Below are 12,537 nucleotides of genomic sequence, written 5' to 3'. Positions count from 1 at the left end.
TGAAGTACCAAGCCTTTCCTGAACACAGCCTGTCTGGACACTGACATCTATTTCTGGGCTTCTCCTTTTTCTTGGTTTCCACAGGCTTTTCCTACGATGTTCCTCTCCTAATCAGGACATTCTTTCGGAATGCTAACCTCCAGATTAAGGTCAAAATGTGCTGGCTACGGAGCTCTCCTTCTAAAATGATTTTGAGTATCTCTGGTCTGATCCATTGTATGTAGGCATAGTTTTAAATTAGTGGAATACTGTTTTATTTCCAAATACCCAGGAGGTGTGTCTTGATTTTATCCCTATATATTCCATACATACGTATTCACTGCCCCAAATTTTACCAGTTCTACAAATTGATTTAAGAAGCACCAGTGGTAAAATAAATAAAATAAATAGTATCCCCTTACATAAAGCTCATTCAATCACAGCAGTTTTGTCAAGCCATGTTAGAATAGAAAAATGCTTACGGCCTTGTCACTTGATTTGGCACCAGTAACTACTGTAGCTTTAGATTACGCAACTAGTGAAAGCAGTTCTTTTAACAAGAGTCAAACCAGATAGCAAGAGAGGCACAGATTCTGGGTATCAACCGACTATTTACCTCATTTCACTGCTCCAGATGGCTTCTGGAGTGTCAAATTCTCCAAGGAAAATCTCGGAAAACTTTTCAGGTTCATAATTTTCTAAGTAACAAACCATTGCTTCTGGTAGGATGTGACCAAGGATACTTCTTTGAAAAATATCTTGTCCTTTTGTCTTTAAACCAAAACAAAATGTAGTCAGAAACACTAAAGTTATCTTTCAATTTTCTGATAAAATTACGGTTAGCAAACACTAAAAAAAGAGAACTGGTACAAACTGCTTATATGCTTTGGAAATTTAGATAGAAATATAGCAAAATGTGAGGTGTCTGGTATAAACTCATGGTCTTGGCATGAACTCAACAGTGGAAGTGACAGCCTCCAGCCCTGCAGCAGCCTTAGCCTCCTCAGGTGTCAGGTGCTGCCAACATTATTTAGGATGACTGGCCTTGGACCGTGTATAACAGGACTGGACAACACAAGAAAGATGTGGCAAAGATTTACATTAATTATTCTGTGTTACACTGTTGGCTGCAGTTCCCACCTGTACCTGCTTCTGTTTTCAAAAACAAGTAAGTCCAGAAAATCAAGATCTTAAAGAGTCTGTCCTCATGCAGTGTGGCTAGAATTTAGATGGGAGAATTTCTATTCAAGGTAATTATAATCAACTATATTAAGAATGTCATATTCTCTGGCTGGTCAAAGGGAGTCAGGGTAATGATCATACTTAATCATACTAAATTTTTAAACTCATTTCTTTACCTGATGGAAATAAAATCCTAAAGAACTATAAATACTTTTCTTATTTCCTCCTAGGCAAATTAAGGATATTCTATTTCTCTAGGATATGAGAGATAGGAAAAAACCCAGACGTGCTTTTACCACTTAGTGCAAAGAAAAATAAGACGATGAGTATTTTCAGGCTTTCTGCTAAAAAAAGTCATAAATTCATGGTCTGTTAAACTTTTGGGTGAAGAATTGCGTGTTCTATTCTTTAGGATACTATTATTTGGTAATTCCTACACCCAGAGTTCTGCAATACACAAACACTGCTTTGCTGTAATTATTCAAAATATTGTTAGGAGAAATGACATATATGTTTCTCATATTATAAAATTTAAAAAAAGATTACATGCATAGCTACATAGAAATAAAGGGGGGAAAAAGAATGTCAAAAATGCCTAAAGCTACATTAAGTGGTAGCATTAGAGACAATTTTTTAAAAACTTTTTTATATACTTATTTTCTATTTGTATAAAGCTGTGAAAATTACACTGCCATGGGCATCACAGCATTAACATTATTAGACAGATTACTTTCTCAGACTTCACTGGTTTCTCTATATAACATGCAGATGGTCTAGCATCTACTATCAAAGTGGTATAATATTCCTTGGTTAGTCTCCTAAACAGTGGTGTAGTTTTGATTTATTCTTCCGCTCTCAACAAAACCTGAAAACCAGTGCTCCATGAAAAGCCTAACAAATTTTGAAACACCCTTCAGTTATGTGTTGACAATAAATATCTCTGCAACTGTAGGCATAAAGTTTCACGGTGTCAAATCTACCTTGATAAATCTCATCTTTTTCTTGATTCCTAATTTTCCTCCTCAGTAAAATAGCAACACTTAGGAACACCTGAAAAGTAGCTTCAAAAAAGTAGCTTCTGCCACCTTGGGGTCTGAACAAAAACAAAGTTGAGGTCTTAATGAAGGTAAGCTGACTGTTTGAGACTTGGGTATATAATGAATTATTTATGAAAATTACAAATCCAAGTTTTACACAAAGGAAACAAGTTATATTCACAGTGATATCAGGTTTATAATTCACATCTTCAATCTCAATATTAAGTCTAATGGGCAACATTTTTCATTTAAAAAATATAGGCTTAGACTTCCTATGCTAAGGGTATTACAAGGAAATGTAAAAAAATGAATAAAACAACACCTGCCCTCAAGTGCTTATAATCTAGTAAACATACACAGTGCAGGACACTTCGTTGCCAAGACGGCTTATCCAGTGTTAAATTATACATTCAGAGGATTCACCCAGCTTACCTCCTCTGACTTGAAAGCCTGTTTGGTATGTGTGTACTTCAAAAATCTAGAAAAAAAAATTAAATTACTTATTAGATATAAGAACTGATTGAGATTTAATAACCTTAGTTTTACACATATGAGGTCTTTACATATAAATAAAAGCGATAAAAGGCAACTTGTAAATCCATATCCCCAAAATGTTTAATTTCTAATTAAGGCAAGAACTTAAGTTAATTAGAAAGATTTTAAAATTATGGTCATATTAAGGTTATATAACAATGTGAACAATTATCTAATTACAAGAAAACAAGTAAAATGTAAAATTGCACATACAGTATGAATATATGATTACATTAAATATGTACATTGAAATACTAGATACAATTCTTACGTTAGACGTGGTAAAGTGATGTAATACTGAGTAATTTTTTCCCCCATTCTTCTAATTTCCAAATTTTCAGACATATAAATTTTATGATTAAAAATTTAATAAAAGCAGTGTTGTACTCACATACACAAAAAAATCAAATCTGTCCATGTATACTTCAAATAATAATTTAAAATAGATTATCATTAGAGTTCTTACCGAGCAACAGGAAGCACATTGGAACCTGTATACATCATAATGAAGAAAAATACTCCACTAAGATAAAGACGAGGTAACTGTGGGTTATCTTGCATGATATGGGATAACAAAATAGCAACCTTCTCAACAAGGATGGGGTCAAAGGTCAGCAGTAGCTAAAAAAAGAGGAGTTTTTGTTATTGGGTTGTAAAAAACTTGCAATATCATCATTCATTTTAGGTTTATGTATTTCCTGTGCTGAGGTTATAGTTTCTTATATGTAGTAAGTTACAAAATAAAAATCCATGGAATTTAGTAAGCTTATCTACCAGACTGTAAAAAGATTTGAAAAATGATTCATTTTACATTTAATGCAGATATAGTAAAATACTGCTAATTGATCATAATTTATTCAGAGAATACCCCAACACGTGATTGGAGGTAAAATTGTTTCTCATGCAGAAATCTTCCTGAATGGACTCCTCTTTAATGACGAAAGAAAAAAAAAAAGCAGCTATGCTTTGGGTTATTTTCAGTTCAACTGAGTGGATGTGAAACATCCCCCAAAGAGTATTTGAGAACTCAAGGAGCGGAGCAGAGAACACTATCAGTAAAATAGCATTAAACAATAGCTCTACAAGGGTAGGTAGATGGCAAGAAGGTAATTGAATACCAGCAGGACTTCTATTCCCAGAAAGTACCAAAAGATGTGGTCTCCAGAAATATGAGCTGCAATACTGAAGGGAATATCTGGGACTACAGTAATCAATCTAGGCTAAAAAAAATCAAAATTAAAAAAAATCATACACTACTGCTATGACTAAACACTTGATAAAGAAATTTAGTAAGTTCTATCTTAATAAAAAGTGGCATTTCAATTTTCTATAAACAATTACTTCCAAAGAATCCCCAATTTGGGGTCCAGTGCTACTAGTACAAAAAAAAAAATTACAGTAACAAGAGTAAGTACTATCTCAGATTAGGGGGTCAAAGTTCTAGATTCAGATATGAGACTGAATAGCTACTATGTCTTAAGTAAATATTTTAAATTTCTCTGTTTTAGGGTCTTATCTGTTCAACCAGGTATTTAGATTAAGTGGTTAGTACTATGACATATTTTACAAAGGAAAAATTGAGATATGGTAACACAGGATTTTCCCTAGTGTTAAAGGTGGTTGTAATTCAAGACTTGACATCACTTTAACAAAAATATGGGAGTTAGCAAGCAAAGCCCCAAAATATTTGAAATTGTGACTGTACCAGAAGACCTAGGACATTCACTAGTATCTCACTGGCACCTTAAGACTATTCTAAAAATTCTGAAGCTGTACCAAATAGTAAAACTGGTGATTGTTCTTAAAGTCAAATGAAGTCCAGAAATCTGTACCAACCATTACAGGTAATGTTCCTGAAAACTATTACTGCCTGTCTGTGCTTAGCAAGATTAAGGTCTCCCAGAATACAGAAAATTAAGTAAGATTAAGGAAAAACAAAACAGCTTCTAAGACGTATTTTTTGAACTCAGTATTAAAAATATATAGGAGGCATATATTGTTAAAAGCAGCTAGATTTATAAAATTTTTCTCTTGAATCATTTTAATTGTTTAGATATTACTAAAAAATTTTGGTTACACTAGATCTTCCCCTCCCCAAAACTTCACGTTATGCTGACCACAGCTCTTAAAATTTGTTTTTCAGTCATCCCTTCCTGTTCTGAAATTCAACAGCGTCTACATTTACTTCTTTCCTTTCAGTTTCATGGGTCTTGGAAAAATGTTCGGGAGAGGTCGATTCTCCGGCACGGTCCTTTATCTATATGCCGAGAGGGTCCAAAATAGCAAATAAATCCCTCTTCTTGCACCACCTCCCATATGCAGCCCACAGTCCTCTAGGCTGGGGTGGTAATGGGTTATAAGAAACAATAACTGTAGTGCACTTTCATTTAAGCATCTGAATAGAAACGTCCGCAGTAGAAAAGTGTACCAATTTTGAAGTGTAGGTATGCGTACATAACAGAAGTTGGGGGGGAAAAAGTTGACAGGGCACTGTCACTATATTCAGTCTTCTTCATATCAGTGACTTACACAGGCACTTACATATCCGTGAATGTAAAAATATACAAACTAACTCTCCTCTCCCTTTTCACACCAATGTACAACTGAGACACAAATGGCACACGTTACTAGCATATACTTTGAAGTCACACCATGTGTGATTAATATTAAAAAATGGATTTGACAACACAATCATCAATAGACAGGGCAAAAACAATGACCGGAAATCTTTGGGCCCTGACTTATTTGGGTTGAATGCTCATCTGGAATTTAGGTAGCTTAATTTCCAAAGAGCAGAATAATGAGAAAACAAGAAAAGCTACTTTAGTGTGTCCTATATAACTCCAGCTCAGTGCTTTGGATCAGTTGCTATCCATGAAAACATAACTGAGAAGAGTCCAACTCTGAGGCAAGCTGATGAGACAGCGGTATCTCATAAGACGTAACCCACCACTCCACATCTGTGGCCTGCTGGCGTGCTTCCCAGTAGTCCCAACAACATCAGCCTGCACCATGAACTAGAGTACCTTTCAGTTACTGCAGTGGTGTGATTTTAAGAATAGATAATAAATAAAACCTTCTGAGAATAATTCTGGAGTCTGGAGGCTTCCCACGTTTAGCTTCTTAAATACACAATCTTCCACAGCATATTCAGAGTATCAAGTCAATTAGGAGTAAGTGAAATAAATGTATTTAGGGTTCAGGCTTTATGAAATGGAATAGACTACAATAAAACAAAGCCTGGGGCTCGTAGAAAAGTTAAATAAAGAAAAATGATTCTCAAACTAGTGTTCCTACTTTGGTAACATAAAAGTACTCACCTGAATAATATGAGGAAGGCAAGCGCTGTCTGACAGCAATCTTTTCACTCTGGGCAAAGGCCGAATGATGGCATTGTCTTGATCCCTAAAACACATTTTCTAAGGTCAGCTTTTAATACATTTATTAAAATTGTATGTTCAGAGCATATGACATTCTACTAGGCATGTTACCTTCCTTTTTTGTTAATGAAGGCTAAGTTCTCACACAGCTGGGAACATGATTAGGTATTTTGGTTTAAATCTATTTGGCTGCTTAATATGACTTCATTTCCTTCCATAAGATTTTCTTGAAAAACAGAATCCTAGAAGAGCCAAGACTCTTATTTATTATTTAATTGATTAAACTTGGTGCTGTCCAACACTGTCAGTGGATATTTCCCCCCCAAAGGGTATATGAAATTTTGTCACATAAATTTAAACCTTAACTGTTCGCAGTATTTTCCAAGTATAGCCTTAATTTTAAATCTACATTACTTCTAAATACTAATTATATGGTTTTAAATCTAATCTGAATTTTAAAGAGAACTGGAACCATGAAAGCCTCACGTGTTGTAAAATTAACAGTTTCTGAATAGTTTCTATCACAAAATATCTTTAGTATAGTAATAAAACAAAATGATGTATACACAAATATTTGACAAAGACTGATAAGTTCCATTTAAGGGTCATAATTACTATTATCATTGAATAACAAATTCTCACCACATCTTGGGGCAAGATATGGGCCTAGACTCACGTTCTTACACCAGAAGTGGCTAATCTGACAGAAGAGGAGCTGGCACTCACTATCTACAAACTGCAGTATGTTTATATCAGAAGTTCATACCTGGTTCACATGAATGGCAACTGTTATTGTTGCTAGAATGTACTTAGTAAGTCTTCATTCTGTAACATTATTTGAAGTCTCCCAGAGAAAGCTGCTTTTTAGCTACTTTATTAATATAACTTGAAAATTCTTTCTATTTCAAAAAGTACCAAAATTCAAAGCAGCATTCCTCCAAGGCCACAAATTCCTCCGCTGTAAATCACCAGAGGAATCCCATGCCATCACCGAGGAAGCATCCACACAAGTGGGGAGAATAAGATGCTTAAGAGTCCCTCCCTGTTATTCACGGAAATGTTCAATTACATTTTACCTGCTTGGAAAATATCCACACATTGTGATCAACATGTTCAGTATAAGGGTAGCAAGGTCAGTTTCATTTAATACAGACTGTCCACTGGCTAACAGACACCACTTAAGCTGGGGTATTGCCTGCAGTGGTCGCCATCCATCCATGCCTTGAGCCCAGCATCTGGTTTTTGCATTTAACGTTCCTTTGGTCCACAATTCTTGCATCTAAATGAAAGCACGGCAATATTATTACAAACAGAGTAAAATGAAAAGGTTTGCTAATGTTTTCTATTTTATAATAAATACAAACTATGAAATAAACATGTTTAAGTTCACTACTACAGAACAATAAAATTCTGTTGACAGGCCTTCAGGAACCCAAATCTGGCAACTAATGTAAGAAAATAACCATTTAGCTGGCTCACCTCACCTGCAGAATATAAGAAATACTGGAAAAAATAAAAACAGTAGTTGGAGTGTAAAATGGCCAAATTATACAAACAGAAGGCTTGGTCTTCTATAAAACTATGTTTGGCTAAATGGCGATTGAGCCTGGGAGGCTGAGGAAGGGAAGGCAGGCTCAAACATCAGCAGATGTTAAGACAGAAATTGCCTTTGAACTGTACAAGAAATTTTTAATGAATTTCAGGCTGCATATTAAATCTTTCCTCTTCATACTGTATGAAAGCATTATAGTTTGACATAATTATTAAGGTAGCAATTGTTATATAAAATTTATTAAAAACCTGAGTGTTGTCTCCATAACAACTGCTTTTAACAATACGGTTTGAAGACGTGTGTGTGTGTGTGTGTGTGTGTGTGTGTGTGTGTGTTTCTCTAGAAATGCAAGCCATCTAATCCTTCACATGGAAATGGAATGGCAGAGCCCTGGAAGCTGGTGACAGTAATTCAAATCACAGTTTTAAAATATTCCAACATGTCTATGTGTGATAAGCAGTGGAGGGCACAAGAAAGGCCAAGATTTTCATGACAAGTTTAAGACACGTACCTCATGAAATCCATATGGGCCACTCCTTTCTTTGTCTGCGTTGCCAAAGTACCATTCCTTTTCACTCTCTCTTTTCATATCTGGAGCAGCTTCGATTACATTGCTCTAAGTTTTAAAAAGACTGTTATTTTTCACGGCAGAAATTTAAGCAGTCAGGTGTCATAAAAAGTTACACAGTACTAATTTCTTGGGTTTTCTTCCTTTAGCAATTAACACAAAATTTTAAGAGACCTTATTTTAAGAGGTAAGGATTAGATGCCTAACGTTATAGTCCAGAAAAGGGGCTTCCTTATTAATATGCATTTGAAGTAAATGGGTACCTACATTCCTGGCAATCTAAGCTAAATTCAAGGGCACATTGCACATTTCTAATGATCATTAATAAGTACTCAGGGCAGTAAAATTTTAATAGCAAAGAATACTGCAAATAGCTATAAAATAAACATATACCATTAACTTTAAAACACAATGCTCAAAATAGTAAAGTTCTTCTTTTAAGGGAAAAGCTCATCCCAGGTAAAGTTTCAATCATCTTAAGAGTTAAAATGACAACAGGCAAATTTCTAGTGGTTTTACACATTTGTTCTCAATCTATTACCCAACAAAGATAATTCTTATAATTTCATATATAAATGTTTATGAAAATCTAAAATAGAATTATGCAATTATGTTATTAAAACATGGTTTTTAAATACTCTCATAACTATAAGCTTTCAGTTACTCATATAGAGAAGGATAGCACAGTAGTTAAGAGCATAGACTTCTGGGTTCCAGCTTTGTCTCTGTCCCTTATTAGGTGACCTTGGGCAATATACTTAGCCTCTCTGTTCCTTAGTTTCCTCATCTGTAAAATGGGAGGGCTGTTGGGGGATTTAAAGAGTTAACATACTATGTGTACTGGCACAGTACCTGACACACCGTGATGCTATACAAGAATTACGAATACTATTATTCATAATAGTATTATCAGTAATAGAAAATGCCATACTCTAAATATTCAAACAGTACTTTTGTTCACACTTCAACCAACATGTAACATGATACATCTTCTCATACCAGATTAAACAAAAATAAAACATAATACCAAAATAAAAAGAAATAAAATCACCAATGAGCTAAACGTAGATCTCTTCTATAAGTTAGGTATCAGGAAAAAAAGAGGCCTTTCAGTAGACACTAGCAGCTCTGTCCTCTTACTGGTTTCAATAAAGTCCCAATATATTCTCACTGGTTGTCAATGCTAAACGTTCTAGTTACATAACTGATGAATACAGTGTAATTCCTAAAGAGACGCAGTTACTTTAAAAGACAGGAGACATTGGAAAAAGAAAATGGGATCATCACTGTCCATTTTGGATTGTTCTGACAGTCTTACCTTTTTGCTGTGACTCAATCTCCCAGGCACTGGTACTATCATAATTATTAGAGAAATACATTCATGGCCACAAATATTGACATATTTCCAGATTTTTATGATTCCTTTGATCCTAAAATTATACTCCAAGAATGTTAACCTTGTAAAATCTAAATAAGCATGCGTACCTGCAGTGGGACTGTAGCCCGGCTCACATGGAGATGTGCGAGGGTTAGCAAGTCCACGAGGATTCGAACGCCATTTGAATCCATGAGATCCTTAACATTTTTCTAGAAGACAAAAACATGTTTGCATAATCTAAAATCTTTCTCTCTAATAGATACTAGTACCTTAAAGTCTCACAAAGAAGAGACTATTTGAAATCTCTTTGGAAAAATTAACACACAACTGGTCTTAACATTTTCATGATTTTGTGTTCAAACAACATGAATTTAGATAAGAACAGCAAAGCTATATTACAAAGAGATCTCATAAAGAATTTTTGACATAAATATATTCAGTGCAAAACAAAATAAAAATAAGGAAACAAATTAAAGCCTGGCAGGAATAATATTCATGTAAACTGTCTAGTTCTATAATTAGCCTCCATTTTCCAAGGTCTTTTTGTTAATAAACAGATTATTCTATAATCAGAAATAAAATCTAATACATTAACAAACTTTTTAATGTCCCAGTATGTTTTTGTAAACTTAAAATAAAACTGGTAACTTCTTAGAAGTTAGGAAGAGATTATAATTTAAATTAAATTTTCCTAGGACTCATTAATTATACTTCATTTTAAAACATTTTCATTATTTACTGAAAGAGAATAAAACTAAGCAAACCAGTGTCAGTATCAAAAATTTAATAAAACACCTGTGGACTTCATTCCAAAATCATGTAATTGTGAATTACTGTTACACGTATTACAACTATTCTTATTAGAAACCAGCACAAACCTATTAAAATGTCTTAAAAAAAGAAAATGTGAAGAGCTAAAGTGACCCTTCATGTCTTCAAATTGCTTGAAAATGTATATTGATAAATTAAAATGTACAGTGATAAATACACATCATCTGAATGTACACTGATATATTAAAAACTTTTCATTTTATGTCAAGCATTTTATTATACTTAAAATCTAATCCTAAAGATTCCCTAAAGAAAACTCAGCTAACAACTTTACCCCTCATTATTCTTCACTTAGAATTTTATCATTAATTTAATCAGTATCAATAACATGAGGCAGAATATATAGGGAACATCTGGCAAAAATTTTTCTTTCTAGGAGTTGAGAGCAGACAGAGCTTTCTGATCTAAAAACGAGAAGATAAGAAAAGAATCATATCTGGATAATTAACTCACACTGTAATAATTTATCTTTTTGTTACATACTCATGTGACTGGCTTAGAAATAACATATTAAAAAATACTGTACCTTATTAAGGATTAACTTGTTAAGGAAGAGGATCAACCTATCTCGTTCAAGTTTATCTGTGCACTATTGAAATAAATGAGAAGTTTGTCAGAAATGAACAGAAACACAAATTAAAATATTATCATCACTGAACAAAATCAATCAACTGCCAATAAGAAATAACGTCATCTTTTAAACATTAAGAAAATCAGAGAAGACTGTCAATTACTAAAATTCCTCAATGTCTTACATTCTCTGCAGTTTTATATAACTCCTCTAATCTCCTTAGAAAGACAGATATTTTAAGTCATAAACATTACTTTAATATATAGCTTTAAGAATATATGTAAAAATTACAATAAATCAATCCAAATAATACTTTTGAATTAAGTAAATATTCTAAAGAATTGATTATTTTGTTTCACATAACTCACATAATGATGAACAAAAACAAGATAGGAAATGCTATGCCACAAGTACTCAGGTTCATTAGAATAACAGTGAATTAAACTCAATAGTGCAATTTGTGCAACAGCAAACAATAAAGATTTTCACCTAGTTATGTTATTTTCTAGGTATGTTATGTGACCTTATTCAGAATCAGTTTTCTAATCTACAAAGCATGATTGACAGCTGAGATGATTATAACAAGCACTGATGGCCTTTATTCAAAATTGGTGAAATGGTTCTAAGGCAGTTCACTGAAATTTAAATTGTTAAATGAGGAATGTAAACACAAATAAAGGAATGAAGTGTATACACTGTAACAAGTAAGTAACACTCAAATTTGAGCTACACAATGGATAAACTTATCAATTTGTTCTTTCTACCTACCATGCTCAAGTGTTAAATGACAAATTTTTTAAAAATGTGCCAACTCAAGGTTCCTTTTTTTTGGTTATCATTGTAGTGCTAAAAAGTTTTATCTTCACACATTTGAAATTTAGCAAGCTAGCATTATTTAAGACTTCCAAAATAGAAAACCAAAAGTACATACAACTCTAAAAATCACTATTTCTTTTATATACTTGTCTATCTCATCCACACTTAAAAAATTGGCAAATAAGTCACTAATAAAGTCGTTCAAAAGCAGCAACTGAAAAATATAAACTGACATGGACAGATACTAACCCATTAGTCATTTTCCTTTTCATCTGACTTATACTTAAATAAAATTCATGAAGTTATGGTAACAATGTGATCAAACAATTTAAATGTAGTAGTTTAAAAAATTTAACATGTATCCCGATGACACTATCAAATAGCAATTTCCTTGAATAATATCCTTACCCTCTCTAACATTCCAATGATATATCTCGTATCTGTGAAAGGTCCTATTTCTTCATGACATCTGCCATAAACAATAGCAAGGGCTTGTAAACATAAACACTTCATGTTTACTTTTGGGGTGAGCAGGAAACGATGATACAGCTCATTGAAAAATTCATACCTAGGTTAAAAAAATATTCACAGCAGAGTTAGCCATGAAACTAACAGTGAAAACAAATATACAGTAGTTCCAAACCCCCATCTTTGGGGAATATGTCTCAAGACCCCCCGTGGATGCCTGAAACCAAGATAGTAACAAATT

The 12,537-nt window shown here is 33.5% G+C and overlaps 1 protein-coding gene across 3 annotated transcripts in view; it reads right to left on the bottom strand.

The window, feature by feature from the left end:
- The window catches only part of DNAJC13 (DnaJ heat shock protein family (Hsp40) member C13), a 105,478-nt gene that overhangs the window by 34,451 nt on the left and 58,490 nt on the right, over nt 1-12,537 (bottom strand). For all 3 annotated transcript variants that reach the window (XR_016021284.1, XM_088798329.1, XM_088798330.1), the window contains exons 24-32: nt 12,237-12,396; nt 10,968-11,030; nt 9,718-9,819; nt 8,176-8,280; nt 7,189-7,391; nt 6,053-6,137; nt 3,199-3,353; nt 2,631-2,676; nt 596-750 (exon numbers count right to left, since the gene is read on the bottom strand). Coding sequence is in view for 2 of the 3 variants with exons in the window: in XM_088798329.1 (XP_088654455.1) it covers nt 596-750; nt 2,631-2,676; nt 3,199-3,353; nt 6,053-6,137; nt 7,189-7,391; nt 8,176-8,280; nt 9,718-9,819; nt 10,968-11,030; nt 12,237-12,396 (1,074 nt within the window). In the remaining variant the exon portion in view is untranslated. The remainder of the gene's footprint in view (nt 1-595; nt 751-2,630; nt 2,677-3,198; nt 3,354-6,052; nt 6,138-7,188; nt 7,392-8,175; nt 8,281-9,717; nt 9,820-10,967; nt 11,031-12,236; nt 12,397-12,537) is intronic.

Source organism: Rhinolophus sinicus, chromosome 5 (genome assembly GCF_057876585.1).
Source record: "Rhinolophus sinicus isolate RSI-liver-muscle chromosome 5, RSI-T2T, whole genome shotgun sequence".
In the NCBI taxonomy this organism is placed as follows: Eukaryota; Metazoa; Chordata; class Mammalia; order Chiroptera; family Rhinolophidae; genus Rhinolophus; species Rhinolophus sinicus.
The sequence above is the reverse complement of the archived record's forward strand: the minus strand, read 5'-3'. Positions and strand labels throughout refer to the sequence as shown.